General features: G+C 36.2%; 2 protein-coding genes across 7 annotated transcripts; one reads left to right on the top strand and one right to left on the bottom strand.

Annotated features, from left to right (window-relative positions):
• The first annotated feature begins 1,884 nt into the window (after nt 1-1,884).
• LOC114170407 (uncharacterized) lies at nt 1,885-4,922 on the top strand. The gene is made up of 11 exons (XM_085669396.1): nt 1,885-2,184; nt 2,266-2,472; nt 2,557-2,787; nt 2,866-3,346; nt 3,439-3,617; nt 3,703-3,935; nt 4,017-4,184; nt 4,259-4,366; nt 4,463-4,538; nt 4,611-4,706; nt 4,784-4,922. The coding sequence occupies exons 1-11, from the start codon at nt 1,885-1,887 to the stop codon at nt 4,874-4,876; spliced, it is 2,172 nt and encodes a 723-aa protein (XP_085525522.1). The 3' UTR covers nt 4,877-4,922.
• Nucleotides 4,923-10,859: 5,937 nt separating this feature from the next.
• On the bottom strand, nt 10,860-15,617 carry LOC114169718 (uncharacterized). 6 transcript variants are annotated; one of them, XR_014986568.1, is made up of 6 exons: nt 15,379-15,594; nt 15,157-15,274; nt 14,829-14,946; nt 14,305-14,391; nt 14,035-14,174; nt 10,860-11,207 (listed from the first exon to the last, which is right to left on the bottom strand). XR_014986568.1 is itself a non-coding variant. In XM_085669119.1 (6 exons), exons 5-6 carry the CDS (start codon nt 13,261-13,263, stop codon nt 11,500-11,502), a joined length of 1,716 nt encoding a protein of 571 aa, XP_085525245.1. In that variant the 5' UTR covers nt 13,264-14,174; nt 14,305-14,370; nt 14,829-14,946; nt 15,157-15,274; nt 15,379-15,617; the 3' UTR covers nt 11,256-11,499. The 6 variants fall into 6 exon arrangements, 2 of the variants coding, with proteins under 2 accessions (XP_085525245.1, XP_085525244.1); XR_003600996.2 differs by having other exon boundaries at nt 10,860-11,212; nt 14,305-14,370; XR_003600995.2 differs by having other exon boundaries at nt 14,305-14,370; nt 15,379-15,590.
• Between the last annotated feature and the right edge of the window lie 1,067 nt (nt 15,618-16,684).

Raw genomic sequence — 16,684 nt, 5'->3', positions numbered from 1 at the left:
TAACCGTTATTTCGAGTTTGTGTGGTTGGTGTGTAGCTATTTTGGTTCTGAACACTTGAAACTGTTGTATGGGTATGTTGTTTGGACTGGAGTGTGGATCTGTTGCAGGAACAGTGGCAAGACCTGTGAATCTCGCCTAGGCGAGATGAACAGGGACTCGTCCAAACTCTATTACGCGAGTGGTCGCCTAGGCGATCCGCTCATGAATTTTGAGCGAACGAGTATCTCGCCCAGGCGAGAGGGGTCTCGCCTAAGTGAGATCCCGCGTGGTTTTCCTGATGCCTTCTCGAGCCCTCGCCTAGGCGAAGGGGGGCTCACCTGAGCGAGCACGTCTCGCCTGAGCGAGATCCTTCAGCCTGAGTGAGGGATTGGGCGAGGCAGTACGCTACTTGGGTGCTTGTTTATTCTTGGATGATTGATATTGGTTTGGGTGTGAATTGTATGATGAGAAACATGTATATAATGGAGTATTATGCATGCTTGGCATGAATCATGAATTGTAGATGATGGGTCTTGTATGAAAGTTGGCATGTGAACTAAGTGAGTTGGTTATTGTTAAAGTGGCATGAAAATGAGATGAGTTGAGACCCTATGAGCATGAATGGTTTATGATGGATTGAAATGGGTTGGGTCTGGAACATGAAAGGCGTTGTTGGCTTTAAAGGCTGGTACAATTAACGTATACGTGCATGGTGAATATTGTTTTGGTTGCGTGATTATGTTTTGTATGTGTCAGTGCATAATTCCTTGGGGGTCTCTAGGTGAGACTTTCAGGGTCGCGCTTCAGTGGTCGGGACATAATTCCATGGCCCCTGTTAGTGGGTGTCCATGGTGGTGCCCCATCTGTATAACTAGGTAAGGATTCAAGGTAAGGTTGCATCCTGACACTTTGAGGAGTCAGTTAGTCTCACCTAGAGCGGACTGACTCCTGTGGTGGAGTAGCAGGAGGCCTGAAATTCATTAAGGGCTAACCTTGTGGTGAGGGAAAATTGATCCATCGTAACACTTGTAACACATAGCTCGGGGGTGAGCAGAGGTATCCACCACAAGTGCAGGCATCCGTTGAATCCGACCAAGTTATACGTATCCAGATGAGTCGAATCGAGTCGTAGTGTATTGATTGAAAAGTCATAACATGCTTGGTTGTCGTATGAATATTGGATGGTGAAAGTATATTTGACTGTATGATGAAAATATTGTTCTAAGTGTGATTCTGAATGCTTCGATTATGTCCAATTCTTCACTTATCTTATAAGGTGTTTCCTTGGCTTTCTTGTTTGTGTTTTCTAGTTTTCTCGATATAAGGCTTAAGAAGATACATAAGAAAAGAATTGAAAAGTAAATGACTAAGTCAACCATAGAAGTATAAGAGAAAGAACGACCAGAGAAAGAAAGAAATAGGTGATGTGATCCTGTTAGTGCAGGTGGTTGTGTATATATATACAAATTGTTCATTATTGTCCTTGATTTTTAATTTTCAGGTTTTATCATATTTGAAATTTGAATAACTTTCACTTAGTAGTTTATTGATTGACTTTGTATATATTCCTTGAACTCCAGATTCTCCCATATTTGAAATGTTTATTCCATGTTAAATTTGTTCACGATTGAGGTGATTGCTACTTAAATTCCTAAACATTTTAAATACATTGCAAGATAAACTGTTTGTGCTTTAAATATATTTTTCAGATATCTTTGATTAATTCTTTCTTCCTGTTTTATGACTTGAGTTTTTCTTTTATAACATATATGGATAGTTCTGCAATAGACAGTAATTTTTCTACAGACAGTATTCATATTCACTTGTTAATTTTGTCGAATAGCTCATAGAAATTATTTATTAATTCTCACTAATAATTATTTATTATTTATTTGAATAGGGAAATGTCCGGTGACACACCACTTGGTGACCTTCCACCTTTAAAAGGTGGGGACAAGATTCATACGTGTACCCAAAAAAATGGTAGGCGTGGAACTAGGTTGAGAGAGTTAACAGTCAGTCGTAGTGCGGATCAGAGATTGCCTATCCAGTTTGATATGCAAACTGGTAAAGCTTTGGGAGATAATAGCACAAAATTCACCAGCTATGTGGCCTTGCTTGGTAGGAGTAAGTCATCCATTCTTATAGATGATTGGGACCATGTTCCAGAGACAGTAAAGAATCAAATTTGGCTAAGTGTCCAAGTATGAAATCTTAACTTATATAATTTATTACGTACATATATAACTGATATTTAACATATGTAATCCATTCTTATTGTACAGGTCACATATGATGTCCCGAACAGTAATCTGTTGAGGACGAAATGGATTTCATTTGCTGGGGAACGATGGAAGGGTTTTAAGACGGACCTTACAAGTCGTTATATCTATGGTCCCTTAAGTGATAGAAACCCTTGTGAGAAGTATCCATTCCTTGATGAAGACACATGGCAGGCTTTTAAGGAAAGGCGATTAAATCCTGTCTTTCAGGTAAATTCATATTATATGTAGGTTTAACTATTTAATTGAACATATTGCTAACATAAATCATTCTTTATACTTTGGTGCTCACAGGCTAAGAGGAAAGATGCACAAGAGATAGCAAAAAAGAATGTCCACCCTCATAGATTGTCTCGTGGGGGTTATGATAAATTGGAGCAGAAGATGATGAAAGAGGCATCTGCCTCTAATTCCAGTCGGACTACTGTTACTCATCCTCCTCGCCATGATAAATGGAAAAGAGCTCGTCAAAAACCAACAGGGGATTACATATCTGCAGAAACAGAAAGTGTAGCTAGGCGTATTGTAAGTAACTCAAACTAATTTATTTTTAGATGTGTATTAATATTTTTTTAATCTTAACTTAAAGTTTTTGTGTTGTAGGATGAGCTGGTCGAGCAAAGCACACAAGGATCATTCACTCCACAAGGGCGTGAGGACATATTGGCAGTTGCCATTGGTCGTCCAGAGCATCCTGGACGTGTTCGTGGTGTTGGAAAATTTGTAGGCATCCGTCAATTCTTTGGTCCTCCATCAGCTAATCATAATAAAGTAAATATCAATGAGGAAGTCATCATGTCCATCAAAGAAGAAATGAGAGAACAAATGAGGGAGGAAATTAGGGAGGAGATTAAGAAGGAGATGAAGAAAGAGTACTTTGATATGAAGGCACAATTGTTAGCAGACATGAGAGTAGAGTTAGCCTCTCCCTCAACCCAACCTTGTAATCCTCCTCAACAACCTTCTCTTATTTGTGTAAGCACAAAGGGGAGTTGTGATGTTCCTCTTGAAGAGGCTTCTCTCACTGTTGATGCAGATTACGAGCTGTTCATTGATGATCTCCTACAGTCCTTGGTGGCTTTAGGTAATTTGTCTAATTATATTGTTTTGCATGTATTTGTTTTAGCCTAATTATATTGTCTTATTTATTTTACAAATATTATTTGGTTACCTTAGGTAAAATGTATGCATTGGGGTCAACCATTGCAGATGATATGATGAGAGTAGTGGTTGTAGATGTTCGAGATGCTACTGCTCGAGTCCCAGTGCCCACTCAAGAGGTTAAGACAGTGGGGCAGGCCCCTGGAAATTTTATCCTTTGGCCAGTTAGATTAGCAAAAGTAATTGCAAAGGAGGTAATTGTCCTTACTTGTTTTAATTATGCATTTATTTACATCGGTGTATACTAATGTTATTTATTACTTTAAATATGTAAAGCAGATTAGAGTACAAAAAAAGGAAGATGTGAATGAATCATTACCACAACAGACAATTCTAGAACGACTTGGTGCAATGGCAGCGACTATCACCTTGCAACCTATACAATTAGAAATGCCTCCCCAAGCCACAAATAGGACCTTCAACACCCCTTTTTTTATATGTCAAAAGGATATTTTTGAAGTTCTCTCTGGCACTGATATGTTATGTATATCAGTAATACAACTTTGGTTGTTGTAAGTAAACTTTTATTACTTTTATGAAGTTTGAATATATTCAATATGTTATTCTTATATTATTTATTTTCAATGTTTAAGGTATTTACATCGTAGATGCACTGAGAAGAAGAATGATCACATATATGGATTTATTGATCCTATTGCCATTCAAGGCGTTGGGAATAAAAGTGAAGAGGTTCAAAAGTACCTATTAGAGGCATTTGATGTTGGGAAAAAAGAAGTGTACTTAGCGCCTTATTTGCAGCAGTAAGAATGTCTTTTATACATTAAATTATATTTATGTAAAACATAATTGTATATAATGATATTTGAATCTGTAGGGGTCACTGGCAGTTGCTGATAATTCTTCCTCAGAAGTTTGTTGTGGTTCTTTTGTGTTCATTACACAAGAAGCCTAACACTTTGAAAATTAAAAGTACTTTACAAGCGTAAGTTTTTTTTATTAACTTATTTTTTGTGTTATATAATTTAATTTTACTAAGTTCCATATTAGGCACAATTTCAATATACATTAAATTTTACAGAGCGGTTGAGGCTCATTCTAGGTTGCAGGGACAACAAATCACTTCTAGAAAGAAGTTGCAATTCATTGCGCCAACTGTAAGTAGTTAATCTTCAAACTGTTGAAATACAATTATCATATTTATGATATTATAAGAATTTAACTTGTAGTGCTCACGTCAACCGGGAAGCTATGAGTGTGGATATTATACCATGAGGCACATGCATAGAATCATATCCGCAAACATTGTTGACTCATGGGATATGGTAATATGTACAATTTATAAATCACATCTTAAGTATTTATCACTAAAAGATTGTTGACTCAACTATTCATTGTGTAGATTTTCAATGACACATCTCCAATGGATCAAGGAGTCTTGAAGGAAGTTCGTGAGCAGTGGGCTTCGTTTCTTTTGAGTGTTTATATAAAATGATGTTAGGTGTTTTATGACTTATATAGTAATCTGTTTTGGAGTAGTATTATATTTCATATAAACATTAGATTCTATTTCACGTAAATATTAGATTGAATGAGATTTGTTTTCTGGATGTTTTGGGTAATTATATACAGTATATAAGATGATGTTAGGTATTTTATGACTTATATAGTAATTCACTTTGGAGTAGTATTATATTTCATATAAACATTAGATTCTATTTCACGTAAATATTAGATTGAATGAGATTTGTTTTCTGGATGTTTTGGGTAATTATATACAGGTTTGCTATGAGGTAAGAAGCATAAACGAATGTTTCAAAAAAAATAATAAATCACTTTTTATACCGGCTGAGGTCATACTTGGTGTAAAATGTGGAACTTTTTATACCGGTTGGAACTATAATCGGTATAGTAAGTAATTTTTTCTTACATAACCTTCCATTTCCAAGAGAACATTTTATACCGGTTTTAGAAATGGTATAAAAAATAATTTTTTTATACCTGTTATGGAACCGATGTAGAAAGATCAAACTTTCTATACCACCTGCATCTATACCGATGCTAGAACCGGTATAAAAAGCCTTTTTTAACCGGTATAAAAAGCTTATTTTACACTAGTGTATCATTACAATTCATAAAACTTTATTTTTCAATACCTCATTTTGTATCGTGAGCTTAAGGAGGTTTGTATTATAGACGATTAACATCATTTGATAATTGATAAGTGTCAATTTTAGATGAAAAATTTACTTAATTTTTACACTTATCACCAACTTCTTTTTTTGTCTTCCTTTGACAATGTTATTTACCGTAAATGCATTATGAAAAAATAGATGAGTTAGACTACACTTATATAAGAAGAAAAACTCATAAGATTGAGGTTCTATCCATCTACTACTTGTTTCAAATGCGTGTGATAGGCTTGTATAATGAGAAAAACAATACACAAGTGTTATCAACGAGAGAAATCACAAGTAACCGCAAATAAGGCTTGAACTAAAAATTTAATAATTATTTCACCTGAAGAAGATGAATTATAATTATAATGCAACAAACTAGACCTATACATTACCATATGGGACAAAATATATTGGTTTTCTGTAACGTCCCATTTAATTATTAAGCGAAATTAAAAGAAACATCACAAATAGTAATGTAGAGTAGTCCTGGGGTCCTAACACAACCCCTACAAACTGGGCACACCACGATGCCAACGGAAACCAGATAAAAGTCTAACCAAAAGGAGAGTAAAAATCGTAACGCATAGAGCAATACATGGGTCGTAGCCCTAAAGAAGATCCATGTAGAAAAGAAACATAAAGTCCAGCCCAGATGGCTAAGCAGCGGAATCGTCATTTTCTTGCTGACCGCGGGAACCTCGTCCATCTGCTCCCATCAATCAAATTGATGATCATCGCAAGAAAGAAGAACCACATACAAGACAACCATACAACAAACCGGGTAAGCTAGAGCCAACAATATTTTCATCATACAGTCAAATATACTTTCACCATCCAATATTCATACGACAACCAAGCATGTTATGACTTTTCAATCAATACACTACGACTCGATTCGACTCATCCGGATACGTATAACTTGGTCGGATTCAGCGAATGCCCGCACTTGTGGTGGATACCTCTGCTCACCCCCGAGCTATGTGTTACAAGTGTTACGATGGATCAATTTTCCCTCACCACAAGGTTAGCCCTTAATGAATTTCAGGCCTCCTGCTACTCTCACCACAGGAGTCAGTCCGCTCTAGGTGAGACTAACTGACTCCTCAAAGTGTCAGGATGCAACCTTACCTTGAATCCTTACCTAGTTATACAGATGAGGCACCACCATGGACACCCACTAACAGGGGCCATGGAATTATGTCCCGACCACTGAAGCGCGACCCTGAAAGTCTCACCTAGAGACCCCCAAGGAATTATGCACTGACACATACAAAACATAATCACGCAGCCAAAACAATATTCACCATGCACGTATACGTTAATTGTACCAACCTTTAAAGCCAACAACGCCTTTCATGTTCCAGGCCCAACCCATTTCAATCCATCATAAACCATTCATGCTCATAGGGTCTCAACTCATCTCATTTTCATGCCACTTTAACAATAACCAACTCACTTAGTTCACATGCCAACTTTCATACAAGACCCATCATCTACAATTCATGATTCATGCCAAGCATGCATAATACTCCATTATATACATGTTTCTCATCATACAATTCACACCCAAACCAATATCAATCATCCAAGAATAAACAAGCACCCAAGTAGCGTACTGCCTCGCCCAATCCCTCACTCAGGCTGAAGGATCTCGCTCAGGCGAGACGTGCTCGCTCAGGTGAGCCCCCCTTCGCCTAGGCGAGGGCTCGAGAAGGCATCAGGAAAACCACGCGGGATCTCACTTAGGCGAGACCCCTCTCGCCTGGGCGAGATACTCGTTCGCTCAAAATTCATGAGCGGATCGCCTAGGCGACCACTCGCGTAATAGAGTTTGGACGAGTCCCTGTTCATCTCGCCTAGGCGAGATTCACAGGTCTTGCCACTGTTCCTGCAACAGATCCACACTCCAGTCCAAACAACATACCCATACAACAGTTTCAAGTGTTCAGAACCAAAATAGCTACACACCAACCACACAAACTCGAAATAACGGTTAAACAACGAAGGAAACGGAACATGTGAGTAAGGTCTTAGCTTCCCTACCTGGAAATAAGCTAGCAAAAGACCCGACACGATCTTGACCCGAAACAACGGAACACAGTCCTCGAGAGACGACTCCAAGAGCTGGAAACCATACCAACAGCGAAAACATTAGTTACTTAGAGTAACAGTGGTGGAAAACAGACATAGACAGAGGAAGCACTTACGTAGGAAGGGAAACTGGTTCGAACTTGCGTGCTCACGATGGTACCCAAACCCTAGCAGAGGTAGAAGACGGCTGCGGCTCTAATGCAAGGACAACATTTTTTCTGAAAATGTGAGAAATGTTAGTTTTAGGGCAGACCTAGTGACCTTATCTGTTGGGCCGACCTTAGGCCCACTTACAAGGGCAGCCCACTAACTTTAGGGTAGAAAAAGGATAAAAGATTTTTAATGGGCCTTACATTTTCCTGTCCCAAACAACTCAATAGTACTATTGGATGTCATTCATCTTATTATTCATGATTTGAATGAGTTGAACGTTTAAAAAGAAAGTATGATTATCAAATTAAATGGGTTAGTTATGATGAGTTTGACCACAAATATTTTTAAAGAAAAATAATGTTTCTTAGATTAAAATTAACAAATGTACAAATTAAAAAAATATAAATTTAAATATATGAACATGTATAGATGAGTAGAAATTAATTTCATATTAAGAAAATAAATTTTTTACTCTTCTTCAAATTTTTATTACTTTTTCTTCATATTAAGCAAATATATTAGTAGTTGGTTTTTGGGATTTTTATAGAAAAATATGGATATTATACAAATTTTATAGATCAAGTGAAGTGGAGGCAATGATTGAATTTCATCTCATCCTCTTCTATTGCAGTACGATTGATCTTTTCTGTGTAATGTGCAAATCATTCATTGTCTTGGAAAGTGCTCTATGTTGGAGATCCCACATCGACTAGAGATAAGGACAATTTAGAGTATATAAGTGGGTGCAAACTGAATTTGGATTCTCTGCTGAGTTTTTCTATAATGCTCCTCTGTTGTGTCTTCAAAATACATTTATGGCCATTGATTTTGAAATTTTAAAATATATTAAAAGGATTTTTAAAGTACCAATATAGTGTATCTGAGGACAACATCAAACAATCTAGTAGAGAATCTGGACTCGTGCAAACCTCATCTTACAAATTGGTTTTGTATGGTTGAATTAAGCTTAAAGTCTATTTCTTAACACCTTAAAATAATTCTAGATCCATCTTTGGCTTCTATAACCAAAGAACTTCACACTTGGTGCAAATTTTCAAACCCTAATTAATAATCTTTGTCTTAAGTGCATGCCTTTTTTTAACCAATTATTCCTAGCATCCAAAAGAGGAAGTGATTTGATTGGACTACAATTTGAGTTAGTTTTCCCACTCAATCCAAACTAGTGAAATAAGATGAATGATCAAGTCATCCAAATAATAAAGCATAAATAAAACATTGTATTTTTACTCTATTCGAAATCTAAAACTAAGACACGAGGTCTTTATTTATAAAAAATTTCATCAGTCATTCAACTATTGTATATTTTACAAGATACATATTTATATAAAATAACTAAAAAGGTTAAATAATTTTTGACAAATTTATGTATCAACATTAATAAAAAAATATTAATATTAGTGTTTTTATATTTTTACATTTCAAAAAGTGATAAGATATCCCTTTTCATAATAATTTATTTATTTATTTTGTTTGATAGGTGACTATTAAGGCGACAAATATATTAATAATGAAGGGTGATATAAGAATTTGGTGGATAAAGATTGTAAGACTCTTTTTAAAATGGTAAATAATACTTACTATTAAATTTTTACTAATTTATATATTAAAATTAAAATTCTTATATACATAAAAATCTCTATTTAATATTTTGTCATAGGTTCATAAAAGATTTAAGAATGGCATGTTATTTTTCATCATTTATATACTTTATTTTAATCATATAATATCTCCGACACATTGTTTTCTACTTATGGCACATAACACAACATTTTCTATCTGTGTAAAATAATGTCTTCAAAAGTGAGGTAGTTAAATGGCAGAGGAGTAAACAAATATAAAATATAAAATGATGGTTTGTCTCCATATATGCCTTTATAAAACTATTAGAAAAATGATAACGAACAAAATACCCAACATGTGTATTATGTCAACACATACATTCCAACATCCACCCAGGAAGCAAATAGTGTATGCATAAAATAAATTTTTTGGGTATGTTCAGTTAATCGGAAAAAAATATTGTGAATGATTTTTTAATCTTATATAGAGAAGACCAGAGATTTTTTATTTATTTTTTATATTTTCCCTGTCTCGGAAAATTATTTCAAGAGATCTTTTGACATTCTCAACATGTATAATATATTTAACAAATTAAAACGTCTAACATAAGTCCATGATTGATAAATATTCTAAACATAACCCGCTATAAACTATTGAGACACTCTTGTCACATTAAAAACAAAGTTATTTAACGAAGACTATAAGATTATGCTCCACAAACTGAAAATAGAAATAATAACGGAGATAGTGGTGAAATCCATATATGAAAAAAGTAGCCGGTAACTTTGTAAAATTGGGGACAATATATACTGTGGCAAAGCAAGTAACAACCTTAGAGTAGAAATTTGTTTCTTAGATTAAAATTAACAAATGTACAAATTAAAAAAATATAAATTTAAATATATGAACTTCTATAGATGAGTAGAAATTAATTTCATATTAAGAAAATAACTTTTTTACTCTTCTTCAAATTTTTATTACTTTTTCTTCTAAATGTTTAGCAATAATTCAAGCAAAAGAATAAATATTATTAAAAAAAAAATGAAGAAGTGAAAGCAATAGTAAAAGGAAGAGTTATTATATGGTGGGTAGATAACTAATGAAATTATGAAGAAACATGCATATTAGTTAAGCGAAGTATTAAAAAGTCGCATATATAAAATTTTATAAACAACACGTAAAATAGGACAAGTTCAACACAAAATAAAAAACACATTACATAAAAAAAAAATCGACACATTCATCCAAATCCAGAAATTGTTATCAAACAAAACCACTATCTGGAATGAATTAAAGACGACAATATATTTGTCTGCTGCGGTTGCATAAGAAAAAAATATGGTGACGGAGAGGAAGTGATCAAACTTAGAAATTAAAACAAATCCATAGGCAAGGCAATAGATGAGAAACGTGTCATATTGTTTAAAATTAAAAGGTTTAATCTCGTTCTAAAGGAAAAGAGTAATTATAAACTAAGTCAGAAATTATTAACTTTTGTTTTTTAAGCCACAATCAGAATTTTGTACAGTCTCATATATAATTCACCAAGTCACGTTAGTTAAGGTGTTGAAAAGGATGTGTTATAAGCTGAATCTACACCGACGGTTTAAGCATAAAAAATGGCAATTGGGAAGAAAGAAACCAAGGCCAAACATAAATAAAAGACATCTCAAAGATTTCTGGCAAGTGTTGTTGCGTTTGACTTTATCAGATGGTGAATGTAATGCAAAAGTTCTCAGCTGTGACGCGCTTCCACAATTCTTTGGTTAAATCTAACATAATGCCATTACCAACTCTCTTCTTGACTTCGCTTCCACCCATCTATACTGCCAAATACGAAATCGTTTAATGGCAAACCACAACATAAAGTTGAAATGTTCAGATAATATAAATATATTATTTCAAAGTTGATGCCAGTCTGTGATTAAACCAGCCATCAGTGAAGAAGGCAAAAACTATATAAAGGCTTCCAATCCATGCTTTGGGAAACAAGAAAGGAAAAAAGCATAACAAGTGTTCCAAAAGAAGATCGCTAAGTTTTCACATTCAAAGAAGATGGGAACGAGGCAATGGCCTCGTCTGATCCTTGCATTTGCATTTTGCCTTATGGCTATCAGTGTTGGTGCTGATGATTATAAGCCTTACTATGGCCAACCATGGAACAACTATCCACACCCAACACCACCATATCAACACCAAACACCTCCTTATTACTACAAATCTCCACCTCCACCCTCTCCATCACCACCACCTTCTCCCTATGTAGATAAATTCCCTCCATATTATTACAAATCACCTCCACCACCATCCCCATCACCACCACCTCCATATGTCTACAAATCTCCTCCACCACCATCCCCGTCACCACCACCTCCATACGTTTATAAATCTCCACCCCCACCATCTCCATCACCACCTCCACCCTATGTTTATAAGTCACCACCCCCTCCCTCTCCTTCACCACCTCCGCCGTATGTTTACAAGTCTCCTCCTCCACCATCTCCTTCACCTCCCCCTCCTTATGTTTACAAGTCTCCTCCTCCTCCATCTCCTTCACCACCACCTCCATATGTGTATAAGTCACCACCGCCACCATCTCCTTCACCACCACCTCCTTATGTTTACAAGTCACCACCTCCTCCATCTCCTTCCCCACCACCTCCATATGTGTATAAGTCGCCACCACCACCATCTCCTTCACCACCACCTCCTTATGTTTACAAGTCACCACCTCCTCCATCTCCTTCCCCACCACCTCCCTATGTTTACAAGTCTCCACCTCCTCCATCTCCTTCCCCACCACCTCCCTATGTGTATAAGTCCCCACCACCACCATCTCCTTCACCGCCACCTCCTTATGTTTACAAGTCACCACCTCCTCCATCTCCTTCCCCACCACCTCCATATGTGTATAAGTCGCCACCACCACCACCTCCCTATGTCTACAAGTCCCCACCACCACCATCTCCTTCACCACCACCTCCCTATGTCTACAAGTCACCCCCTCCTCCATCTCCTTCTCCACCACCTCCATATGTGTATAAGTCACCACCACCACCATCTCCTTCACCTCCGCCTCCCTACATTTACAAGTCCCCACCTCCTCCATCTCCTTCCCCACCACCTCCCTATGTTTACAAGTCTCCACCTCCTCCATCTCCTTCCCCACCACCTCCCTATGTGTATAAGTCCCCACCACCACCATCTCCTTCACCACCACCTCCTTATGTTTACAAGTCACCACCTCCTCCATCTCCTTCCCCACCACCTCCATATGTGTATAAGTCGCCACCACCACCATCTCCTTCACCACCACCTCCTTATGTCTACAAGTCCCCACCACCACCATCTCCTTCACCACCACCTCCCTATGTCTACAAGTCACCCCCTCCTCCATCTCCTTCTCCACCACCTCCATATGTGTACAAGTCACCACCACCACCATCTCCTTCACCTCCACCTCCCTACATTTACAAGTCCCCACCTCCTCCATCTCCTTCCCCACCACCTCCCTATGTTTACAAGTCTCCACCTCCACCATCTCCTTCTCCTCCCCCACCATATGTCTACAAATCCCCCCCTCCCCCATCACCTTCACCTCCCCCACCTTATGCCTACAAATCCCCACCACCGCCATCTCCCTCTCCTCCACCTCCATACGTTTACAAGTCACCTCCCCCACCATCACCTTCACCACCTCCCCCATATTACTACAAGTCTCCACCTCCACCTTCTCCCTCTCCTCCTCCGCCATATGTTTACAAGTCCCCACCTCCTCCGTATGTATATAACTCCCCTCCTCCACCTTCTCCATCGCCTCCTCCACCATACTATTACAAGTCACCATCGCCTCCTTCTCCTTCACCACCACCACCATATTACTACAAGTCTCCACCCCCGCCTACTGTGTACTAAGCTTGCGGCTAAATCAATATCAATTTTTTCATTATGTTCAACATTGTTGCCATTAATTTGTAATGCGAAGAATTTCTTCATAATAAGGCATGCACCAAAGTAATCCTTCTTTTGGATATATTGTAGCCATGCTTGTTTATTGTTGTCAATTCAGAAATGTGTATTAAATCTCTTTCTCCAGTATTCATTTAATATCATACTTTATTTTTGGTTTTCATTTTCCTCTTTGCACTTTGATGTTATGATGGAGTTCAGATTTTTTGTTAGATTTGTCGGGTGTTGGGCTTTTTATCTCTAGTCGATGTGACATTTCCAACACACTTTCCTCACGCCGAGGTATATATATCTCGTGCGTGAGACTAGACATTAATGAGTGTTCTAATAGCCGACTGATAGCGGGTGGAACAATAGACCCAACAAACATCAATTTATAATAATATTAGATCAATTTAAAAAATTCCAAGATATAATTTGTATACGTCTCCAAAATGTCTAACATGAAATCATATCAATACAAGTGTTTAAATAAATTAACTTCGCTATAAGTTTGAAATCATATAACAGAAGCGAAAAAAATTAAGCAGCATGAGTAAAATGATCATTTTTTGTTTAGAAATGCAGAATAAGGATATCATTTCTTTTTGGGGCGGGGAGAGAGAAGGAAAAAATCAACTCAAGTTTGTTTTCTATGTTTTCCATTCAGTATCATCTTACATGACTTTGATGTTAGTACCTCATTTCTGTAATTGATGACAGATCACCCAACTCCTACATGATGTGTGAACCATTGACTTGAAGCATGGAAGGTCCTTCAGAAATCCAGTATGTTAACATGACATACCCTGGTTCCGCATGGTGGTATCCAAAGCCTTCCTGAGAGCAGGAATCATAGATTAAACAACTCTTCTATAATTAATAGCACAGGAAGAACTGAATATATGACAAAAACACTTTTATAGCCAATTAGTTATCTTTTGAGTAATTAATCAAGAAGTTATGTTACCTTATTAGCTATTGGAACAAGGTCAGACTTCTCTAAAGGCAATCTAAGCCAAATCCCCTTCTTTCCCTGCAATCATAAGATAATCCTCTGTCAATACTTCATCAGGCAATATCATCAAAATAGATAAATACATGGAGGTTGTAGTTTTAATTGATCAAAATGTGTAAATACAGGTCACATTTAATATATTCAACATCATCAATTCAATATATTTATTTTTTGAGGTGGAAGAAAAGCAGATTGTTACATATATAATATAAAAGCATCCCCCTGCCTTCACCCAACAGTTAAAACATTTTAGGATGGTTCACAACATGGTACCAAAGTCTCTATGATTAGATGGTTTTGAGCTCAATATTTGCCACCCTGATTCTTCTAATATTGAATTAAATGGGTAGAGATCCTATCCACCCTTCAAGCCTAAAGGGCTCTTGCGTAAGGGTGCATGTTAGATATGCACTATAAAACTACTTGCATGACTTCACTAAACTGCTTTTATCTACTTGATGCAAGTAGATATTCACCTGAGGCATGTAAACCGCTGCCAATACTGAAACAATATAGTTCATCAGCAAAATTCCATAACCAAGGAAAGCAATGTTCCGAACTCCTAATTTTGTAGCAGAGGTTGATATTTGAGACCTGAAGTTAGTTAAGATATGCAACACCATATTAAAGTGTTAGAGCAAATTATGCTTTATACATATCATATACATACACATATCTATATTAGACACAGAGACATTGAAAAATACATATTTATTGGAATAGAGGTGAATAGAAAAATTAATAGTTCAGGAAAATTAGATCAAAGAACCTGCAATGTGCATACAACTGGATACGAAAACTTACTTGCAATCTCCTTCAACATCAGGAAGATCTTTCGTTATAGCAATTACCAATGCGAAAAATGTTTTGCCTTCGCACTCGTCTTCGCCGCATCAATGATCCCCTGGTAATCCTGCACATTCTGCGAATACCACAAAACAATCCAAAACCCTAATTGCAAGCTCGAACATCGGAATCCAAAACCCTAAACCGAGAAAAGCAAGAATCGAAAAGCAAATTCTGAACCTGAGACTTATCCGTGGCCTTAATCTCTTTCTCCAATATACTTTTAATATCATACTTTATTCTCGGTTTTCATTTTCCTGTTTGCATTTGAAAGCTACGTACGATGATGTTCAGTTTCTCTGCTGGATTTTGTTGGTGATGGCATTGTGAAACTTATTTTTTTAAGATAAAACAATTAATTTAAAAACAATGACGAAAATTTGCTCATTCACAGGTTCTTCTCCCTCTCTCCACGCGTACACATGTACGCGAGTTTTCGATTATAATTAAACAACAAATAATAATAAAGAAATAAGATAATGTTCTTACAAGTATTCAAGAAATAGTGACAAATATACAGTGGATTAATAAACTAAATACTATGCGTAGTATAATGTTTTTAATATACAATAAATTAGTAGATATTTTTAATATACAATAAAATAACAAAAAATAAAACACAATTAACAATATTATATATATATAAAGTATTTAAATGTATATTTCTTTCCTTGTTAGAGGAAAGTGTTATTTGGATTTTCTTCACCCATTATGATTTGTCACCTATTCTTCCGAAGTTCTCGTTTGTCACCTATTCTTCAGAAGTTCTCGTTGAATTCATCGATAGCTGGAGTTGATTGAAGTACTTTGCAATGGATAACAATTCATATATCCTTTTAAGAAATGGCAACTTCATTTTCTTGATCTTTTAATCACCTTCATGCTTCTTTAGTTGTCTTGGCTTTGAAAGTCTTCTCAAAGTTTACAAAATCTACACAAAGATGGAAAAGATAATAAATTTTAAAATCTTTATTATTGGCTAGAGCATCATCTTTCTCTAGAATGTCTTTTTTTATTGTTACAAACATTTATTGATAATCAAAAATAGTGTCCATTCTTATCATCAAATGATTATAGTTCTTTCCCATCAAGAATTGACAGAATAGATAGAAAATTAACCTTTCATTTGAAGCCACGACAACCTTGCAAGATTTCAGTATTTATAGAGTCAACTGAATATGGTCAAACAAAACAACAAGTAACAAACATGTTATATTCATGACAAATGATCATATTTTATTATCATCAAATGATCATAGTTCTTTCCCATCAAGAATTTACAGAATAGATAAAAAATTGTCACCTTCATTTGAAGTCAAGACAACCTTATAAGGTTCCAATATTTATAGAGTTAATTGAATGTGGTAAAACAAAAAACAACTAACAAACATGTTATATTCATGATGAATATAGATAAAAAATTTTCATGACGAATGAGCTTGAATATAGGATTCGCAAAAAGTTATGTATTACATTCTTCTTCATT

This window comes from Vigna unguiculata, chromosome 11 (assembly GCF_037176805.1).
Source record: "Vigna unguiculata cultivar grain cowpea cultivar isolate G323 ecotype 2 chromosome 11, ASM3717680v1, whole genome shotgun sequence".
Taxonomy (NCBI): Eukaryota; Viridiplantae; Streptophyta; class Magnoliopsida; order Fabales; family Fabaceae; genus Vigna; species Vigna unguiculata.
This window is presented reverse-complemented; position numbering and strand designations above follow the sequence as displayed.